At 39.0% G+C, this 19,771-nt stretch overlaps 1 protein-coding gene across 1 annotated transcript; it reads right to left on the reverse strand.

Annotated features, from left to right (window-relative positions):
- Positions 1 to 4,920: 4,920 nt before the first annotated feature.
- Positions 4,921 to 19,032, reverse strand: LOC135467998 (17-beta-hydroxysteroid dehydrogenase 14-like). Its single transcript, XM_064745990.1, has 9 exons — positions 18,906 to 19,032; positions 15,900 to 15,938; positions 12,244 to 12,341; positions 10,879 to 10,945; positions 10,411 to 10,502; positions 9,660 to 9,764; positions 8,617 to 8,684; positions 6,905 to 7,001; positions 4,921 to 6,465 (listed from the first exon to the last, which is right to left on the reverse strand). The coding sequence occupies exons 1-9, from the start codon at positions 18,988 to 18,990 to the stop codon at positions 6,301 to 6,303; spliced, it is 816 nt and encodes a 271-aa protein (XP_064602060.1). The 5' UTR covers positions 18,991 to 19,032; the 3' UTR covers positions 4,921 to 6,300.
- Between the last annotated feature and the right edge of the window lie 739 nt (positions 19,033 to 19,771).

Raw genomic sequence — 19,771 nt, forward strand, 5'->3', positions numbered from 1 at the left:
GTGAGAGAGATAGGCAAGTTCAGATTTTAATTTTAACGATGTTAAGCCAGAGGGATCGCGTTCAACAAACAACCTTTGGCAAGTTACTGAGAAAACTTTCGCCTGTGGTCTAATATATGTATGAGGAGAGTAGAAAGCAGGCTAGCCCAAAGTTAAGCTGGACGTTCCTTCCGTAACGCCCAGCTTCGGTTTTGTAGACTTCCACGCGGACAATTTCACTAAAAAAAACTTGCTCGAAAAATACCTTATTTTTGCTATCCACCGATTCCTTACAACGCCCGAAATGTCATGTATCAAAGCCAGCAATGATAAACCATCATTCCACAGTAATCCAGCTGTTTAAACTTTCGAATCGCACAACTCAAATCAAGATCAGCCATGTTTGGATTTTTTGGGGGTTTTGTTTTGTTTTGTTTTGTTTTTTTTAAAGGTCAAAAAAAAATTCCAAGCATGGCAGACGTTGATTTGAGTTGTCTGGATTACAGTTGAAAGATGGCTTAACAATGCTGACTTTGACATATTACATTTCGGGCGTCTTAAGGACGGTGGATAGCAAAAATAAGGTAGGGTTTGAGTCGGGTTTTTGACATAAGGTTTAATAACATTACATTTCGGGCGTTTTAGGGAATCGGTGGATATCAAAAATAAGGTAGGGTTCGAGTTGTTTTTTTTTTTTTTAGTGAAATTGTCTGCGTGGAAGCATGTATGACGGAATCTGGGCATTACGATAGGAAGGATCAGCTTAGCTTTGGGCTAAAAGTAGGTCGTATTAAAATTAAATCACTGTGAATAAATATGATATATGAATACAGGTACATTTATCGGTTTAAAATTCGTTTTGAATAACCAGTGATCCGAATTTTTCAAGGATGCTTTTTACAAACAAATAAAAGTGCTATATATGTACACAGTCCTTTCTCGTCGTTAGCATTTTCATGGACCAAATCGCTGCTGGAAATGTTGTAAACTCCGACTGATCTCAAAATTTATGTTGGCCTTCGTCTTGGTCTTGAAATTGTTCCATTATTTGTAAGTTTGACCTTGGCCTAATTGACCCTCGGTCTTGACATTTCGATAATGGCTATACTTCAATCATTTTTTTTTTCATTCAGGGCTGTTCATTTTATCTTAACCTTCACAGCAATGTTGACTTTAAAAGAAATAAGTATTTTAAAGTTGTTCTCAAGTGTGTACAAGAGGAAACAATTGCAATTATTGCACTTAACAACTATGTTAAGCATAGCTTCTAATAGAATAGAATTCTAAAATGCAATTGTGTAGCCCTGTTTAATGAATGGTTAGAATTTCCACCCATAAAAAAGTGAAAATGAGCTATACATGAAGACTACCTGTAACATCAATCAAACATATAAATAAATTCGGTCCATATATACCTTTTTGTATGTGGTATTGGGCTGTTGAAGGCTTTGCGTATTTATTTAACTGACTGCTTTACTAGATCGATGTTATTGATGAGAGGATCGACTTAGTATTGATTAATGGAATAGCATGTTATAATCCAGATCTTGTTTCATGCCTGTAACATCAGCCGTGGCTAGTGAGGGAGACCTATATATGTACATTGCGGAGAGCCGTGTTTTCTGTAAACCTTACTCCAGTCGAAGAAATGAAATATTCAGTGTAAAACACAAATCAAATGAGTCCACAGATAAATAAATTTGTCCCAAAGTGAGAGACAAAAACCCGAAAACGCGAGGCGAAAATCCCAAGGAGCGAAGCAAAAACCCCAAAACACAAAGCGAAAACTTCGCACTTTCGTGTTTTCGCCCTGTGTTTTCGGGCTTTTTTCTCGAAACTTTCGGGTTTTCGACCTTCGCCCTTTCACGTTTTTGGGGTTTTGTATAATATATATGTATGTATATATATATACATATGACTTATACACATGGGGTTGCACATTCTAAAAAAAGCTGCAGAGAATTTTTTTACAAAAAATCACAATATTTGAAGATTATTTCAAGGAAACATATCACACAACAGACGGACAGACAGACGGACCATCAGACGAACAGTCAGAGGGACGGACCCAAAATAAAATCCCTCAAATTTTCGTTAAAGCATGCGACAATAAAATTTCAAGTACTGATAACCTTTCGGAATAAGGTTATTCCGAAAATGATATATTAAAATGAATATATTAAAATCCTAACATTAGAACATGTACGTATGTATGTACGTGAGCATCTATACAGTTCATGATTTTTGCCAAAATATTAAAACTATACAGAACCTTTTTTATAACAGTTCATAATTGGGGCATTTATTCAAGACTGTCAAGACTCCGGGCTCAGTTCATCTCTGAAGACCAGAACTTATAAGGAGCGCTTGAATTCCACATGTGTGTTTTCACTCTTCGTATATTCTTGGCAGTAGCGCTAGTCACTGAAAAGAAGTGAAATTTCCATTGACGAGTTTTAACCATAATACTCCCGACAACGGTTTTCCTATATCTCGATGTTCTTCCTTCTCCAGCCAGACAGTCGGCAAAAATATTCAGAACATGAATCATTATTATGCATATACATGTATATACAGCTTGAAAATTCTGATAAACAAATGTTACCAGTCAATAGTTAGGTAATTGAAGTACATGGCATGTTTGATCACAATGTAAGGGCCATAACCTGGACTGATCAATAATGCAGCTGAAATGGCATTGGCTTATCTCTCGGTTGTATAGGCAAGCATATACGCCTACGTGTAAGCCTTGAGCTATGTGCTGGCCCGTATTTCAACTACGACTTCAAATATTAAATTTATTTTCATTTTTAAAACACATATTCTGGATGTATACAACTAATAATATTATTGAAGTTAATGTTACAAAAGTGTTTATTTATTTGATGGGTGTGTATAATCCGATAAGCTGATAGCCGATAAGTTCATACTAAATCTTGACTTGATCTTCTGACAGAAGTCAGTAGTCCACTATAGACAGTGTGGGTCCTCAAATCATGTTATACTTATTTATTTATTTATTTATTTATTTATTTGATTGATGTTTTGCATCGTACTCCAGAATATACATACATGTACAGACGACGGGAAGAAACTTGGCAGAGGTTTCCAAAAACAAACCTCGTTTTTGGTAAACAGTCATGTCTATATGTACTAACATCTATGTACTAACTATGTAACTCACCATGTATATAGACATATATGTACGAATCAAATGTGTACAAATAAACAATTTGTGTTCATTGTGTGAACAATGAAAATATCAATATATATCGTGTGACGTATATATGAAACTTTACAATATTAGCCGGAAGAATAGTTTTTTTTTCTGTAATTATGATTATTTCTTGTTCGTTATTCGTAAATTTGCAACCAGTATTGAACAATTGTTGAACATTTCTAAAAATGGCGAAGGTCGCCCTGACCATATTTGAAATTGTCTACACTTTTTAGTACAATAAAACCTTAATAAATCCATTTTATTTTTTTTCTTGTAGTATATGATCTCAGGACAATATGGTTTTGGGTTTGGATATCAGGAAATTCTGTTATAAAAATGTACAGTGTAGTCTGTTCGCCGTACCAGTAGTATTTGTTCTAACCGCTGATTGGCGCAGCCATTGTACAACAAATTACCATTATCCGGCATGCCACTTGATTTTAAATAATTCTGACGTCACCAGAGGCAATGGGTTCTTGATGTCGAAACCAAGCTTATGGAGTTAGAAAAAGTATTCTACCTGCATTTTCTTTGTAATAATATGGATGCCCAAATGTCAAAGTGTATAGCTTGTTTGACAAGGCAATTTTGACACTGATTGTCACTGATTTTTACAGATAGCTGAATTTGGGCAACTGGCTATCAACGAATATGTTCGTCCCAGCTAAAAGAAACAGACTACAGTCAGAGCAACAGTGACATTTGATTGGCATTGCTATATCTTACCGCATTGAGTGTAGATTTGCTCAATAGCACAGGATTGTAATCAGATTAGAACGAAAGTGACGATGGAGAATCTGATGGGAATTTCGCCCGGACGGGATTGTGTTTGGAATAACGAGATTCTATAGGAATCCCTTGTCTTCCGTGTTGTAGACCAAATTTGACATCGTTCTTGGCAGTCTCAATCAAATCTTGACTCATTCTTCACAAGTTCTTGCTTAGTAACAACTAACCTCCTCCTGTAGCCTTTCTTTAGAATCGCTAAAATCGCTAGGCCTAAAATCGCTAGGCCTAAAATCGCTATTCCAATGGTAGATAGTGCGCACCATTCAGATGACAACTTGGCAATTAGAATGAATGAATGAACGAACGAATGATTACATACTTCGGCAATGTTTCCATGCACCAAGTGCATCTAGGAGACTTGAATCAGTGTCGCGTTCTGGAACCAAATCCCGACGAAATCTCCTTGATCTGATTGTTTAACCAAATACCATATTTAATCCAATACCAGAGAAGTTACCCCATGATAATGCAGAAGGCCATGGTGCGGTCTCCCTGGACATCTCGTGGGGCCATAGCCGTTCCCACAAATTTATCCTTGACTGCTTATTGTAGCGGACTTGACAACAAATGCTAAAGGCATATATATCGCCATTTATGGTGTTACAATGAGTTTTGCCTTCTTGCGGAAATCAAACCAAAGTCAGGTCATGCCAAAGACTTTAAAAATGGTACTAGAGAGCACTGAGAGGTTAGAGCCAGGAAACATGAGTGGTTGGCCCAAGTGTCAGTATAATATGAGTGGGTGGGGGTGTCATGTCTGGTGTCTTCGGGATAATACTTCAGTGGCGGTAATACTTTGGCGGCATGGACTCCTAAAGAGTCCTAATGACTCCTCGCCGTCATATGACAGAAAAGTTGTTAAGTACGACGTTCAACCCCAAGCATAAAAGGCCATATGGCAAAATTACATGTACACTATATGTTATATACAAAGTTTATTCACCCAGACAGGTTTTGAAGTAGCTGATGAAAAAGTCTTGTACCTGAACTAGATCTACATGCGTCCACATTCGCGCCGATATTTCATAATGGCTTACGGCGCAGTTTTAGGCCTATGTCCTTCCAGTGTTCTGCCGCCTCCGAGCCTCAGGCGTTCATCATGCATTTCAGCAAATATAGTTAGACCAGCGCTGCTTCTCAGAAGGTAATGATTACAATAATACATCGCCTTTGAGGTAAAACCGGGTGGTACATCAAACATCCAAGCGATGCATCTGAAGCTAATCATTAGAGTTGAAGAACTTATCCTGCAGCAGTCGGCAATATGGTCTCAAGAGTTGCTCCCCCTTTACTGCTTCTTCGTCCCGGCTGTGTTGCCAGCTTACCTCTGTGTCGTAATCAGTATTTATTCGTGGATCTTGGAGTTCAAGAAGCCAAAGACATTGTCTCTTGAATACACGTATATCAAAGATTTGAAGTGTAAGCACCTCCTTCTCAAGATTGTTAAGAATGCTAAAGAACCGCTGCACAGCCATGCCAATCTGCTCACTGTATAAACTTGGGTTGCGGTGGTGAGGTGTGTTGGGGATAAATTCGAAGGCACGACGTTGTTGGTCGCCAACCCGTTAACAAGAAAGATGGTACACAGCTGAGTGGCAAACTTTCATTGCTGACTTATTTTCATGAAATATGAAGACTTTCTTCGGCATCAAACTTTGTTCAAACTTAAAGGTGATCTATACATAGCTCATGCCAGCTCATGCTGGCTTCCTCTCCGGCCGTAAGTGGGAAGGTCTGCCAGCAACCTGCGGATGGTCGTGGGTTTCCCCCGGGCTGTGCCCGGTTTCCACCCACCATAATGCTGGCCGCCGTCGTATAAGTGAAATATTCTGGAGTACGGCGTAAAACACCAATCGCAAAAAAAAAAAATATATATATATATATGAAGACCTAAGAGGTCCAGTTTTTCGTGTGAGTATGATAAAAATTGCATAATTAATAAATGCAAATACAAATACATCGGCAATACCATGCGATATGGTATGAAATCTGAGCTTGCATGCTCTCATCTGTAGGTCAGTATTACATAATATCTACCGAATCAGTCTTATTGACAAAAGGCGACTGAAACCCCAAAACAGCAATGTTTCGAATTGACAGTATACACGCTGTCAAAGAACGACACACATCAACACTCTCGTGTACATGTACTTACATATGTTTGTGGCAGTAGATTAAAAAAGTAGATTAAAACAATGATTTAAAATTAAAACAAAGTACAAATTATCTTAAGATGCATCCATAAAGTGAGGGCACTATAAATCAAGCACAATAGAGAACCGGAATGTGATATTTTAGTACCGCATTAGCCACTAACCAAACACAGATTCTGTCCCCTGCATTTGATTTTTATGGCCGTATTTAAGTTCGGCACCACCGGACAAAAGTAGGTTGATCCCGGTACAGAATTGGCCCTCTGCAGCAAGAAACAGGCATGCTTCACCGCACTCCCGAATTGTACCCATTCGTCCAATAAGCTGGAAAAATACAAATAGACTTCAGTGACTACATATTTGTGGATTAAGCTGGCTGTGATTAAACATTTCATGTCTTGGAATGGCTACACAAAATGCACAGCTGATCCCCTGTTAGATAAATTTGCTCCTCAATACCACTGAATCAATGTACCGACACCCCCAATCCACCTAAAATCTGAATGAACTTGCCCACATTGGAAAATAACGAGACAGCCTTGTCAAGAAATTTGCCAAAAGGCTTAAAAGACTAACAGGAAAAGCAGTGACTTTAATTGTTCACTGGTAAACTACGGAAGTTAATTTCTTCACCAACACTAAGGTGTGTGTGTGTGTGTGTGTGTGTGTGTGTGTGTGTGCGCGCGCACATGTATTTATATACGTATGTAACATCTGTAATGTTCACCATGAAATTTAGTTCTCCAAATTGGTGTTTTTATACCTGTGCATCGTCCCCGCTTTTCTTGGTTTTCTCGAAATCTTCCGTGGATTTGCCTAAAGATTCCCACAAAGGAGTCCAAACATTGCCTGGTGCAATGCTGAAAACATATAGGATAACGTACAATCAGTGTCTTAAAACGTGTAGGTTAACACAGAATCAGTCTTTATTACCATATAGGGTAATACGGCATCACTGTCTCAATAAATTTTACAACAATACAGGATCAGTACCTAAATATATATCAGTTGCTGAAATATATCCGATAACACGTATGTAAACGACTATTGCATAGATAGTAAAACCAGAGCAATGACGACAGTGTAGTAAATGTAGCTGACAAATGCGTAGTCAAATATAACTGGTGAAAGCCAGGGTCTTGCCCATTTACCTCATTTAGGTTTTACTTTAACTGTTCATGTAAATAGCATTAACTACACGCCTTCTAGCACCATGGCTTGATTAGCAAATGTCAGCCGAAATATTTAAGACGTCACGGGTGTAGAGCCACTAAAAATGTTGTGTTATCATCACATTTAATATACAACAGCAAGAAAACAATGCAAGAGGACCAGGCCTCGAGGGTGCTTAGTCCTCCGGTAGAATCAGGGTTTTAGCCCGGAAACAATACAAAAGACTACATAATATTAGGATAACACAATATTAGTATTGGAAAACATCTGGGATAACACACTCGGGATAAATGGCAGAAAACATCTGGGATAACACACTCTGGACAAATGATAGAAAGCATCGGGGATAACACACTGAAGATAAGTGGCAGATAACATCTGGGATAAGACTCGCGGGATAAGTGACAGAAAACATCTGGGATAACACACTCAGGATAAGTGGCAGAAAACATGGGATAACACAGTATCAGAATTGGAAGGCATCTGGGATAACACACTCTTGACAAATGGCAGAAAACATCTGGGATAACACACTGGAGATAAGTGGCAGATAACATCTGGGATAAGACCCACGGGATAAGTGACAGAAAACATCTGGAATAACACACGCGGGATAAGTGACAAAAAACATCTGGGATAACACACTCAGGATAAGTGGCAGAAAACATGGGATAACACAGTATCAGTGTTGGAAAACATCTGGGATAACACACTCGGGATAAATGGCAGAAACATCTGGGATAATACACTCTTGATAAATGGCAGAAAACATCTGGGATAACACACTGGAGATAAGTGACAGAAAACATCTGGAATAACACACGCGGGATAAGTGACAGAAAACATCTGGGATAACACACTCAGGATGAGTGGCAGAAAACATGGGATAACACAGTATCAGTGTTGGAAAACATATGGGATAACACACTCGGGATAAATGGCAGAAAGCATGTGGAATAACACACTCAGGATGAGTGGCAGAAAACATATGAGATAAGACAGAATAAAGTGGATGAAAACATATGAGATAACACAAAATAAAGTGGCAGAAAACATACGGAATAACACACTCGGGATAAGTACAGAAAATATATAACACACTCGAGATAAGTGGCAAGGTGCATATCACTTGGAGAAATATACCTCTTACATTATTGGTGCATGTACTTAAGGGGTTCAGCAACAAACAGCGACGGTGACCAAATCTGATGTAATATGTAACGCAAATAAAAAGTCATATCTTCCTATACAAGCTAGAAATAAACTATTTATAAATGAAGCGGTTTAATTCTTGGTACACACCTGTTCACCCTAACTCCATGTCGTGCTTCGTCTATGGCCAGGGCCTTTGTCATAGATGTTATGGCACCCTACAAATCATAAACAAAAATGTTCAGCTGGCTTTGCACCTGTAGCTGCCTATAGATAAATTAAAACACTGATTCGACAGTAATCGATACAGTGAAAGAGAGAAATTTCATGCAGCTGTGATTTCAAGCATCAGTGAATATAGACAGGTGAGGGCGGCCTATAATGGTCTGAAGTACTTGACAAATCCTCAAGATGACACCAGGAACGCGTAGGTATTTATACCATGTAGAGTATTGATATTATTAAGACATACATCGTAGAGAGACCAGAGTAGCGACGACAGTGGGATAGTTGGCAAATGTTCAAACGTAACCGGTGAAATACGGCCTCACGTCAGTTTTACTGAGTTAAGGTTTTATTCCAGCTGGTCATGTAAATGCATAAATAGTTGCAAATTACACTCCCCCTGGCACCATAGTTTAAGCAGAATTATGTAAAGAAAAACTGCCGTGATGTTAATTGCAATTTATTAGACGTCAGTGGTCGGGAATTACTCAAAATGCTGTGTTTTCATCACATTTAGCATACCATAACATTAAAACAATGCAAAGGGACCAGCCCTCGGGGATGCTGTGTCCGCCAGCTGAAATGGCTGTTGGGCACCTTTTATATATGACGGAATTAAATAAACAACCCGTTAATAACTGTATCTGTAAATTCACCGATTGGCCTGTAAGCAGAGGATTCGTTTATATTTAAGGCCGTTACCAGAGGACTGGTTTGCATTTAAGACCGTTACTAGAGGACTGTTTTGCATTTAAGACCGTTTAGCACAGGACTGGTTTGCACATAAAATGTTTACCAGCATCCTGATTTGTATTTAAGACCGTTACCTGGGGGCTTCTATGTATATGGGACAGTAACATCAGTAAAATAGAAATAAATAAATAAAACATTTAAATATATATCGTGGTCCATAACACATCTGGGATTTTAGGATGGCCAAAGCAGAAATTTAAATGCACAGGTGATACCTTTGTGGCTACATACGTAACGGCCCCTTTCTGACCAATTTCAGCTACCAGACTGGAGTTGTTGATAATACTTCCCCGTGTCTTCCTGAGATGGGGCAAACAGAACTACAACACAAGGATAACGAGTGAGTGCTTGGTGTTTAACGTCGTTCTCAACAATTTTTCAGTCATATGACGACGACAAGGATAACGAAGATGAATACAAATTTGCTCGCCACGATATGGCTGAAATATTGCCGATGTGGCGTTAAGCCATAATCATTCATTTGAAAACAAATTTGGACATGCAGTAAAATTTATTGTTATTATTATTAAAGTAATACCAACTTTATTTTAGTGAGGAAAAAACGCGGCCTAAACCTAAGACTTTTATACAGGTGGAATCCTGGTGTTTCGTCATCCCACAGAAAACATACACACGAGGCCGTTTATTCTGTGAAAGAATGAGGGAAAAGTTTGGGTCAGCTGACTCAAAAAAATTTATAGAGTGCATCTAACTGGACTCTGAAAACAGACTCAACATGACTTCTTGAATTCTCCAACTAACCAAGTGAGTCATAGTATAACCAGATATGTTTCATGACTCAGCTGATCCGGTCATAAGAGTCGAACTAGCTCTACTGTACGACTCATGTTTTTGAGTCAGTGAATCCAGGCTTTTCTCTAAGTGATGTCTTGCATTGTTTTTTTTTTAAGTCACGCAGGAGATATGTTTATATTTAAATCAGAAAATAAATTATCCGGTACGTACCTTGGCGAAGAGGAAATAGCTTACAACGTTAAGGTTGAACAAACTTCGAAAATCATCTGCCGAAAATTCGTCGATGGTTTGGTGCTCCGGATCTGTAAACACGGAGGAAAACTCGCTTAAACTGATGTCGGTAATGTTTTATCATATGATAAAACAGGTCAACACATTTTTTCAAAATAAACCAGACGATTTTATCTACCTCCACTCACACTTTTTACTGCACGAACTAGCAGAAGTGTATCCAACAACTGCAGCTGAAGTGTATTTCAATGAAGTCAAAAACATAAATATGAAGGAAAAAGTCAATACAGAGTGGTTGACAACTGATGTCCACAAATAAAAAATAGCCATGTATGTTAGAAGAACACAAAAGCTATCTCAGACAATAAACCAATACATCAACGTGAGAACTGTCGACGATTCAGACAGTTTTTATCCGGATAGATATAAAGAGATGAATATACTCACGATAGCCAGCATTGTTAATGAGGCAGTCTATCTGACCAAAGGCTTCGATCGTTTTCTCCACGACATTCTGCAGCGATAAGAATGGTGAACTATGAATAAGATACCGATTGGGTTTTACGCCGTGCTAAAGAATATTTTACTTATACGGCGGCATAATGGTGGGAAGAAACCGGACAGAGCAAGGGAGAAATCTACGATCATCCGAACGTTGCTGGATGACCTTCCCACGCAAGACCAGAGAGGAAGCCGGCATGAGCTGGACTTGAACTCCTGAATCATTGTGCAGCGCCAACACACTAACCATTTGATTTATTTAATTATTTGCTTGGTGTTTTACGCCGTACTCAAGAATATTTCGAATTTTCGATAGCGGCCAGCATTTCGGTGGGAGGATAAAACATTTGAGATTTGAGGTGTGAATAAATTACATTCAATTCCTCCACTCAATTTCATGAATCGCTTAAAATATCATTCATCATCTGAAAATGCTTTAGGACACATTGCCCGTCTAAAACAATTCGGTCCAAGCGGTTTGGTTTTCTGCAGAACGTCACATTTCCTGCAAAGTTGTACTCGTGAAGCGAAGAGGCACTGTAGGCACTGCAGAGTAACAGCAAAGTAACAACAGAGAATGGTGGATGTGATATTACACATCTGAGAACGGACTTGTTTAAGTGGTAAATATTCCCCTTCTCTGAGACACGCACAGTGCTGATGCAGTCACACAGCCTCAAACAGAGATTCTTTGGAGATTCTCCACTGTTTTCCGTACCGCCATGACATTTAGCGGCCTAACGCTGGTAGATACTTAACTGGTATTAAATGATTTTAAATGAAGTTAACTAAGTATTCCACCAAAGGGACACATTGAGCTCGCCCATCCTCTTGTAAACTATTCACGAATAAGACAGGAGGAAGAAAAGAAAGAATCAACTAACCAACCATTCAGTCAATCAACCAACCAGTCAATCAATCAACCAGCCAATCCATTTGAGCTGTAACAATTGTGTTTCAAACAAGCTTATTTAGTATCTATACGATTTCTTGAGGGGGTGGGATAGGTTACCATCTGAGAGATAAGTAGAGTAGTTACTCTGGGAATAAGTATCTATGCAATTTCTTGACGGAGTGGTACAGGTTACCATCTTAGAGATAAGTGCAGTAGCTACTTTGGGGTCAGTTATTCAAAAGTGTATTAAAAGTTAAGCCAGGCTTAAGCCTTAATACCAGCCTCGACGTAATGCAAAACTAAGGGCACTTCAGTCCAGACTAAAGTCAAATGTGATTAAATACTTAAATAATGGGATTCAATGCTAATGTATTTTTAAACAACTCGTCCCTGTGCATTATGAACGTGTAGGTTACCTTGATTTGATCCTCTTTATTGACGTCACAAGGAACAAAGAGAGACGTTCCAGGTCCTACAGCATTCACTTCCGCTTCTGCCTTCTTGCCTTCCTCAACTGAAACATTTAAAGTTGAATAGATTTGATTTTGTCACGAACCCCGTCTTTAAACATTGTATTATATTTAAAAATTTTTTTTTATTTGTCAGTGTCTGATCTACATTTTTCACTCTTTGTATGTTATTATGGATGCAGCTACTAGATTTCCAGTAGTTATCCCACTGAAACAGATAACTACTCCTCAGATAGTTAACATTCTGTTACAAGTTCTCACCAGGTATGGTTTACTAAGGAAATACAATCTGATTAGGGGTCAATTTTTTGGTTCGGCTTATTTCCGGAAATTATGTATCAGCAACTTCAATCCACAGCTTATAACCATCAATCCCAAGGAGCTTTGGAACGACACCACCAAACCATGAAGAGTGCTCTACGAGCATAGTGTATGGAATATCCTGAAGATTGGGACAAAGGGATTCCACTTGTATTGTTTGCCACCAGGGATACTCCCAATGAGTCCATTGGGTTTAGTCCATTTCAGTTCGTGTATGGTCACGAGGTTAAAAGTCCTTTGGAGCGTATCTTGACCCAGGAAACGGAGGGAAACTTATGAGAGCATGTTTGCCAGTTTCGGGACAGGTTGTATAAAGTCTGGGAGATAGCTCGTGCTAATTTAAAGATCTCGCTGGAGAAAATGAAACTGTAATACGACAAGAAGGCTATGTCAAGAAGTTTTTCTCCTGGAGATCAGGTTCTTGATTTGCTGTCCCTATCTCAGGGACCCCTTAAGGCGGAATTTAGTGGACCATAGCAGGTGGTGACGAAAGTTAACGATGTTAACTACATTATTAGCACACTGATCATAGGAAAACTGAAAGAGTGTCACATAAATATGTTCAGGAAGTACAATTCCCGTGACGCAAGTCAGTCTGTAGCTGTGACCAGCACTGTGGTAAATCATGTAGAGGAGAGTGGTGAGTTGTCTACTACATGTACTGAGCTCAAAGGGTCAGGTAGCATTCAACTTGATTTGTGAGATACTAAGTTGAATAACTCAGGCGTATTGATCAATTTTGATGAAGTGTTAAGCCATCTTTCTAAAAATCAGAGACAGGATATTTGTAAGTTGCTCGAGACTTATCTTAAGATATGTTCGGATGTACCAGGTTGTACTAGTGCTGCAGTACAAGATGTAGATGTAGGGGGGGGGGTGGTGGGGGGGGGGGGGCTGTACCTATCAAACAGCACCCCTACAGAATTAACCCTGCCAAGTTAAAACTTGTTAACCAGGAAATACAGTACATGATAGACAATGGGATTATACACCCCAGCCAGGGTGGCTGGTATTCACCAATTGTAATTATCCCTTAGCCCGATTGCTCTATACACATATGTGTGGATTACAGAAAGGTTCATGTTGTAACCACGACGAATTCTTATCCTGTTACCCGTATTGAGGATTGTATTGATAGAGTAGGAAATGCCAAGTTTATTACTAAGGTTGATTTTAAGGGTTACTGGCAGGTACCATAGACATATAGGGTTTAGGAGATGTCTCCCTTTGCTACTCCTTCAGGATTTTATCTGCTTCTTGTATGGTATGAAAACTAGTGCGGCGACGTTTCAGAGGTTAGCCAATAAGATTGTAGAAGCTCTGGACTTCTATAGTCTGCCGGCTATATAGAAGACATTGTCATTGTGACAGACACGTGGGAAGACCATTGTAAACATCTGGAGAACATATTCTCTGGATTGTTTTCATTAGATTTAGTAATTAATCTTAAGAGGACGAGTGGACGAGGTAGCCCACGCCATACTGGATTTACCAGTGCTTACTTGTAAGGAAGACATTCTTAGAGTGTTTGGAGTGTGTGGTTTTTACCGCAAGTTTGTACCCAATTTCATCGTTGTTACTGCTCCATTGATTCAATTGCTTAAAAAGAATGTCAAGTTCATATGGTCGGACGGCGTTTGATAGGTTAAACGCCTTTCTGTTTAACTAACCTATTTTGAAAGCTCCCAATTTTAGTGGCATCGGAGTAGGAGCTTTTTTGCTCCAGAAAGGAGAGGATGGGATAGAACAGCCTGTGAGTTACTTCTGTAGGAAGTTAAATGAACATCAAAGGAATTATTCCACCATAGAGAAGGATATTCTTGAGTACGGCGTAAAACACCAATCAAATAAATAAATAAAGAAGGAGGCATTGGGCACGGCATTTCGAAGTGTATTTGGCCAGTTGTTTTGGTAATGTCGCTGTTTAATGTCACTGTGTATAGAGATCCAACCCTTTGGTGTTCATACAGAAGTTTAAGAACAAAAATCAGAGATTATTATGATGGTGTTTGACTTACAGCCTTATGCCATGGAAATTGTATATATTGCTGGTAAGGTTAACATTGTAGTTGACATGCTATCCATTTGTGTATGTATATTTCTTTGTGTATGTAATATGAAATTAAATATCACCGTACTCGTGTATCCTTTCTTTATGGGGGGGGGAGTGTTACGAGCCTACGTCTTTTTATTGTTTTATTTGTCAGTGTCTGTCCTACATTTTCCCCGCTGTGTATATTACAGCCTGCACTGTTATTCAGTCGAGCGTTCTCGAGACTTCGGTGTTATGAGTTTAGCGTCATTGTACATTTGGTATACATTCAGAAAATGTGTATCGGTGTTGTAAACCTGTTTACGAGCAAACCATCCGGATTTTTCTTTACCATAGTCTATCAAAATGAGCGACGGAGTTGTGAAGGTTGCAGTCATTTACTCAAGTCCATTTGGGAGAGGTCGCTATTTACTGTCATCGACTGTGAAGGATTTTGCTGGGTTTGGAGATATGGGCTTTCACGTCATTTGTACTCCATTTTCTGTACAGAGCACTTTGTAAGCTTGTGTTTCGCCACCTGCTATTCTTTTGAGACGTTATTTTGGAGCTTGTATCGCTCATTGTGTCTTTGTGAGATTACGAACATTTCATCCCAGTTTATCCTGAAAGTGACTGTGTATATTTCCAAGGAGTGAAACACATATCGCCAGCTCGGCATCTCGGACGCTATTGTGAACCCGTCCGCCATGAGAAGTCACACCTTCAAGGCAGGTGGGGAATAAACCATGGTCAGCGTGTCGTGCCCACTAGGCCTACATCTTATCATCCTGTCATCCGTCGACTGAGAAATTCCTGTTGACTGAAGATTCTATACTGGCGTGGACTGACTGGCCTAATTATCAGTAAGAGACTATATATTTTTGTAATTATATGTACTATTTGCATATTATTGTCACTTGTATTATTTGTCTATTTTGTTCAGATATATGTATTGAACTTATTCGAGCGTCTTCGTGTTCCTTTTTTTCATCTTGTGTAAGGCCTAGGCTGATCTGAGAGTCAAACAAGCCAGTTGTTTCTTATTTTTACTCTGCATTAGTGGTACCTTTACAATTTATCTAGTGTGTGATTCGTATTCGATTCCTTACTCAAGAATAGTTCATTTATATGACAGCAGTCAGTATTATATGATGGGAGGAAAATTTAATTATATGAATTACCTTCAATTTGAAGCACCGTTGATTTTTCCGACGTTTTCGCATTGATTGTACATATAGTGTAAACTTACCTCCCCTTGAACAGAATACCACTTTAGCGCCATTCTCAACTGTGGAACAAAAACATCAGAAGATATCAGCACCAAGCAACTTGAAAGAAAATTGGTGAAACAAATAAAATGTATCACGTAATTGCACATTTCAATAGGGAAAGGATGAAATGAGGAAAGATGGAGCTGAAGTTGTATGAAGACATGTGCCTGGTGATATAAATAAGGTCTAGTATTGACAACTTATTCTTTCCTTGACAAGATGTTATCAAGTGTGCACATGTATCTATACTATACCCCGGATGAGTGTATAAGGTGCTCGAGTTGAAACACCACACCACACCGGGCACAGGCATCAAGATGTCATGACATAACATATTTACATAGCATTTGTTTGTGAAGAGTTGCAGTAATAACGCATGAGAATGTATATCACAGACCTGATGCTGTGACCGAGGAAGAACGGGGATGTGACATTCAGGTATATTGACTCATCACATCATCCACGTTCAGTAAAGGTTATTTCCCTGTGTTTGTTTAAATATAGTCGTTGTAGTGAAACACAGCGCAGACCGGGTTCAAGACAGCATCTGTCTGGTCGTGTATATATTCGTAAACATATCTTAAGCAAACATTCAACACAAAATTTTTTAAAACTGATACATCTGCGTATTTTTCGGTTATATTTCAAAACAGACGTACGTGATGGTAAGGTGGCACACAGACAACATTCAATGTTTTGTAAGTTTTGCAGCTTTTTCTTTGGTTTTATATGGATTGAAACAGTTCTGAATTCGGTGAAATCGTTTTTACCTGCACGGAAGCGGTTTTCATTCGGTGAAAAAACCTTTCAATTGAGTTAAAACATTAAATTATTTGGTTGTAAACACTTGGTTTACTATTTTTTTATTGTACTGAGATGTAATCGGTGAGAACGCTTTCAGTGTGTGGAAGAAGTTTCCATCTGGTTGGAAAGTGTTCCCATTTGGGTGAAAATATTTATATTCAGTTTGAAAATCACGTGATACACTATCTGAGAACTAGTCTGAGAAATTCCTGTGGCTATAACCTTATCTACATCTTTCATCACGGTATCTTCACCGCACGGTCTGTGGCACGTGAAAAACGTGGTTTTTCACCTGGGTGGAAACTGTTTTAACCCTGTGAATACATTTTCACCCACTAGAAAAAGTTTTCACACAGGTCAGAACTGCTCCCACCCAAGTGAGAACTGTTTCAAACCAGGTGAAACTTGTTTTAACCCACAAAAAAAATATTCTCTCTCAGGAGAAATTTGTTCCCCCCGAGTGGGAACAGTTTCTGCCAAGGTAGAATTGTTTTCAATCAGGTAAAATCAATATGGAAACATTTTTTATTTACCTAGATAAAAATGGATTCAATCCAGATGAAAAGTAAAGCAATAGTATCAAAACAAAGCAACATGTCATGTGTGGATCGTGGTATAATCGTAATAAATAGCAGGTCATTCTGTTCAGACACATTGTTATCAGAATGTATTAGACGCGACTGGGACAAGGTCCTTCCCTTTATCTTGTAAACTACAGATAGTTTGGCACATTACGCATTATATCTTGGTAGGGTTGGATATCTAATAGGAAGAACTGTGTCACCGAGTGTTATCTTCTTCATCCCTGTACATTTGCAGGGGGGTGTATATAATGGCGGAAACACCTGTGCTGACTGAAATTCGTTGTTGTGGTTGAAGTTAGGGAAGGAATACCTGTACAATTTACTATGAACTTATTTCAAGCCTACCTGACAATAAACACGATACAATGTAGCTAAATTAATTTTACATGAAAGTAAAAATGTTAATGGTGCTGTTTACACGCAATACCTACCTATACTCCTAGAACAAGCTATTTACATGTACACTCAGGGAAAACGCACACCTGTTCATATTAGTAAATGACATCAGGGAAGAACAAGCAAAATTCTGTTAATTCAGACTATCATGAAATATAAATGAAAAGCTCACAAGAAGAACACCAGGAACCAGTTAACCAGGAATTATCTGGTGCAGATGAAAAGAAAAATATCTTAATGCATGAAATGAAAAAATAAAAAAGTGCATGTACTATAATTTTTGAGGAACTGGAATTTCCCTGTCAATGAATGAACGAACGGCTAGTAGTGTAGGAAGGGGAGGCATTTATGGATATTTTACCTCCGCTTAGAAAGGTTATGTTTTTACAGGTGTTTATTTGTCTGATTGTTTGCCTGTTTGTCTGTCTGTTCATCTAGTCGGTTGGATGACATTTTGTGTGCAGGTTGGCCTTAAAATATGAACAAATGCATTAAAGTTTGGTGGAGTATCTATAGTCGATTCTTCACAATTAAGAGATATGACAGTAATGCAGAGTATTGCCCCTTGGTATATTTTGGGAATTTGTATATGTTGTTGAGGTGGGTACCATTACCAACCAACAACCAAACGAGCCTCATGTTAGATTGTGTGACTTTATGAACAGTTACAATCAAGGCTCCACAGAGGCACCTGTGTATCTGTTAACGACCTGGGCTCGCTTGTACGAAGCCTTCATAACGTTAATGAAGGCATTCTTAATGTTGACATTGCGTCGCCTTGGCGGTTACGTGCTCGTAACGAGTGGGTCCTGAAAATTATCCACGGACTACGAGTTGGAAATATGAATAGAATGTCATCCGTAGAATATCGACTGCCTTCCTTGCTGATCACCGAAACCTATTTCTCTCTGTTCATGTCATCTACCAGCTTTATTGTATTCGTTTACATATTCCTTTGATGATTGCTTTCTTTTTTAAGTTGTTTTGGAAATGGTTCTTACAGTTATATCGATTTGGAGCGCCCTTCAGAGCCTATCTGTAGTACTGAATGTCGCACGTGAGGCTCATAGATTCCGAGTCTTACAGATCTGATGTTAACTAAGGACTAACAAAGCACGCCTCCCTGATGTTACCCGGGCTTGTGTATTGCATTAGTTATTATGCTATTAAAATACAGCACTACAGTAACCAATGTCTTACCGAATACGTCCACACATCCCCGCCCTATGCCCTTGGAGCCCCCTGTAACGATGACAACCTTGTCCTTGAACCTCCCACCTGTCATTCTGCCTTGGCACTGGCCTGTTCTACACCGCCTGTACGAACAGCTGATCTTACAACGTGTGTGTGTATATATATATGTGTGTGTGCGTTTATATCTATAGAGCCGGTCAACGTGACACACATTCAACATCACATGATATATATGTAATCTAGGGTTACGAATATCGGCCTCTGAATTATTGTCAGCCATTACCCGGAAAACCAATAATAGACCATTATGTTGACTTGGGGACAAACGAGTGTGAAAAAAAGAAAATGAACACGCATCATCTAGGTCTCATTGACGTCAGATTTTGAATGTAAACTGGCGATAAAGGGTGAACTTTGACTAGGAATAAAGCCATGCAATGCTCACTTGCAGACTGAGTGGTTGAATGATTGTGTACAGTAATCCAAGATTGATTGATTGATGGCTGTTTATAAACGGTTATAGGGAAGAGGTCAGGGATAGGTCAAGCTGGTATACCATCAAACCATATATATATAATGACCCAGGACAAACAATATATTGATTCTGTCTGTTCACCAACCACGACCAGGTACCTGCCATTAACTCTTTCCAGATTTTCTCCACAGTATCATCCGATCTAACTCAGAATTGACAGGGGTAATGTTGAGGGCCAAACGAGGTACAGCGTGAAGTATTCGATAATAGCGTGTGTATGCAAATTGGGCAATACTGACACAGGCGTCACAAGCATTGAAGGTTAAAGTGTCACGGGCTTGTATGTTAAAGTTTATAATCAATACGGTGGACGAAACTAAAAAATATTAGTCAACGA

The sequence above is a fragment of the Liolophura sinensis genome, chromosome 6 (assembly GCF_032854445.1).
Source record: "Liolophura sinensis isolate JHLJ2023 chromosome 6, CUHK_Ljap_v2, whole genome shotgun sequence".
NCBI lineage: Eukaryota > Metazoa > Mollusca > Polyplacophora > Chitonida > Chitonidae > Liolophura > Liolophura sinensis.

Coding starts and splice junctions, on each gene's coding strand:
- LOC135467998 (XM_064745990.1), bottom strand. CDS start 18,990: ATGACAGGTGGGAGGTTCAAGGACAAGGTTGTCATCGTTACAGGGGGC. Junction 12,342..15,899: donor GGTATTCTGTTCAAGGGGAG/GTAAGTTTACAC, acceptor TAAATGTTTCAG/TTGAGGAAGGCAAGAAGGCA. Junction 8,685..9,659: donor TTACGTATGTAGCCACAAAG/GTATCACCTGTG, acceptor TATGATTTGTAG/GGTGCCATAACATCTATGAC.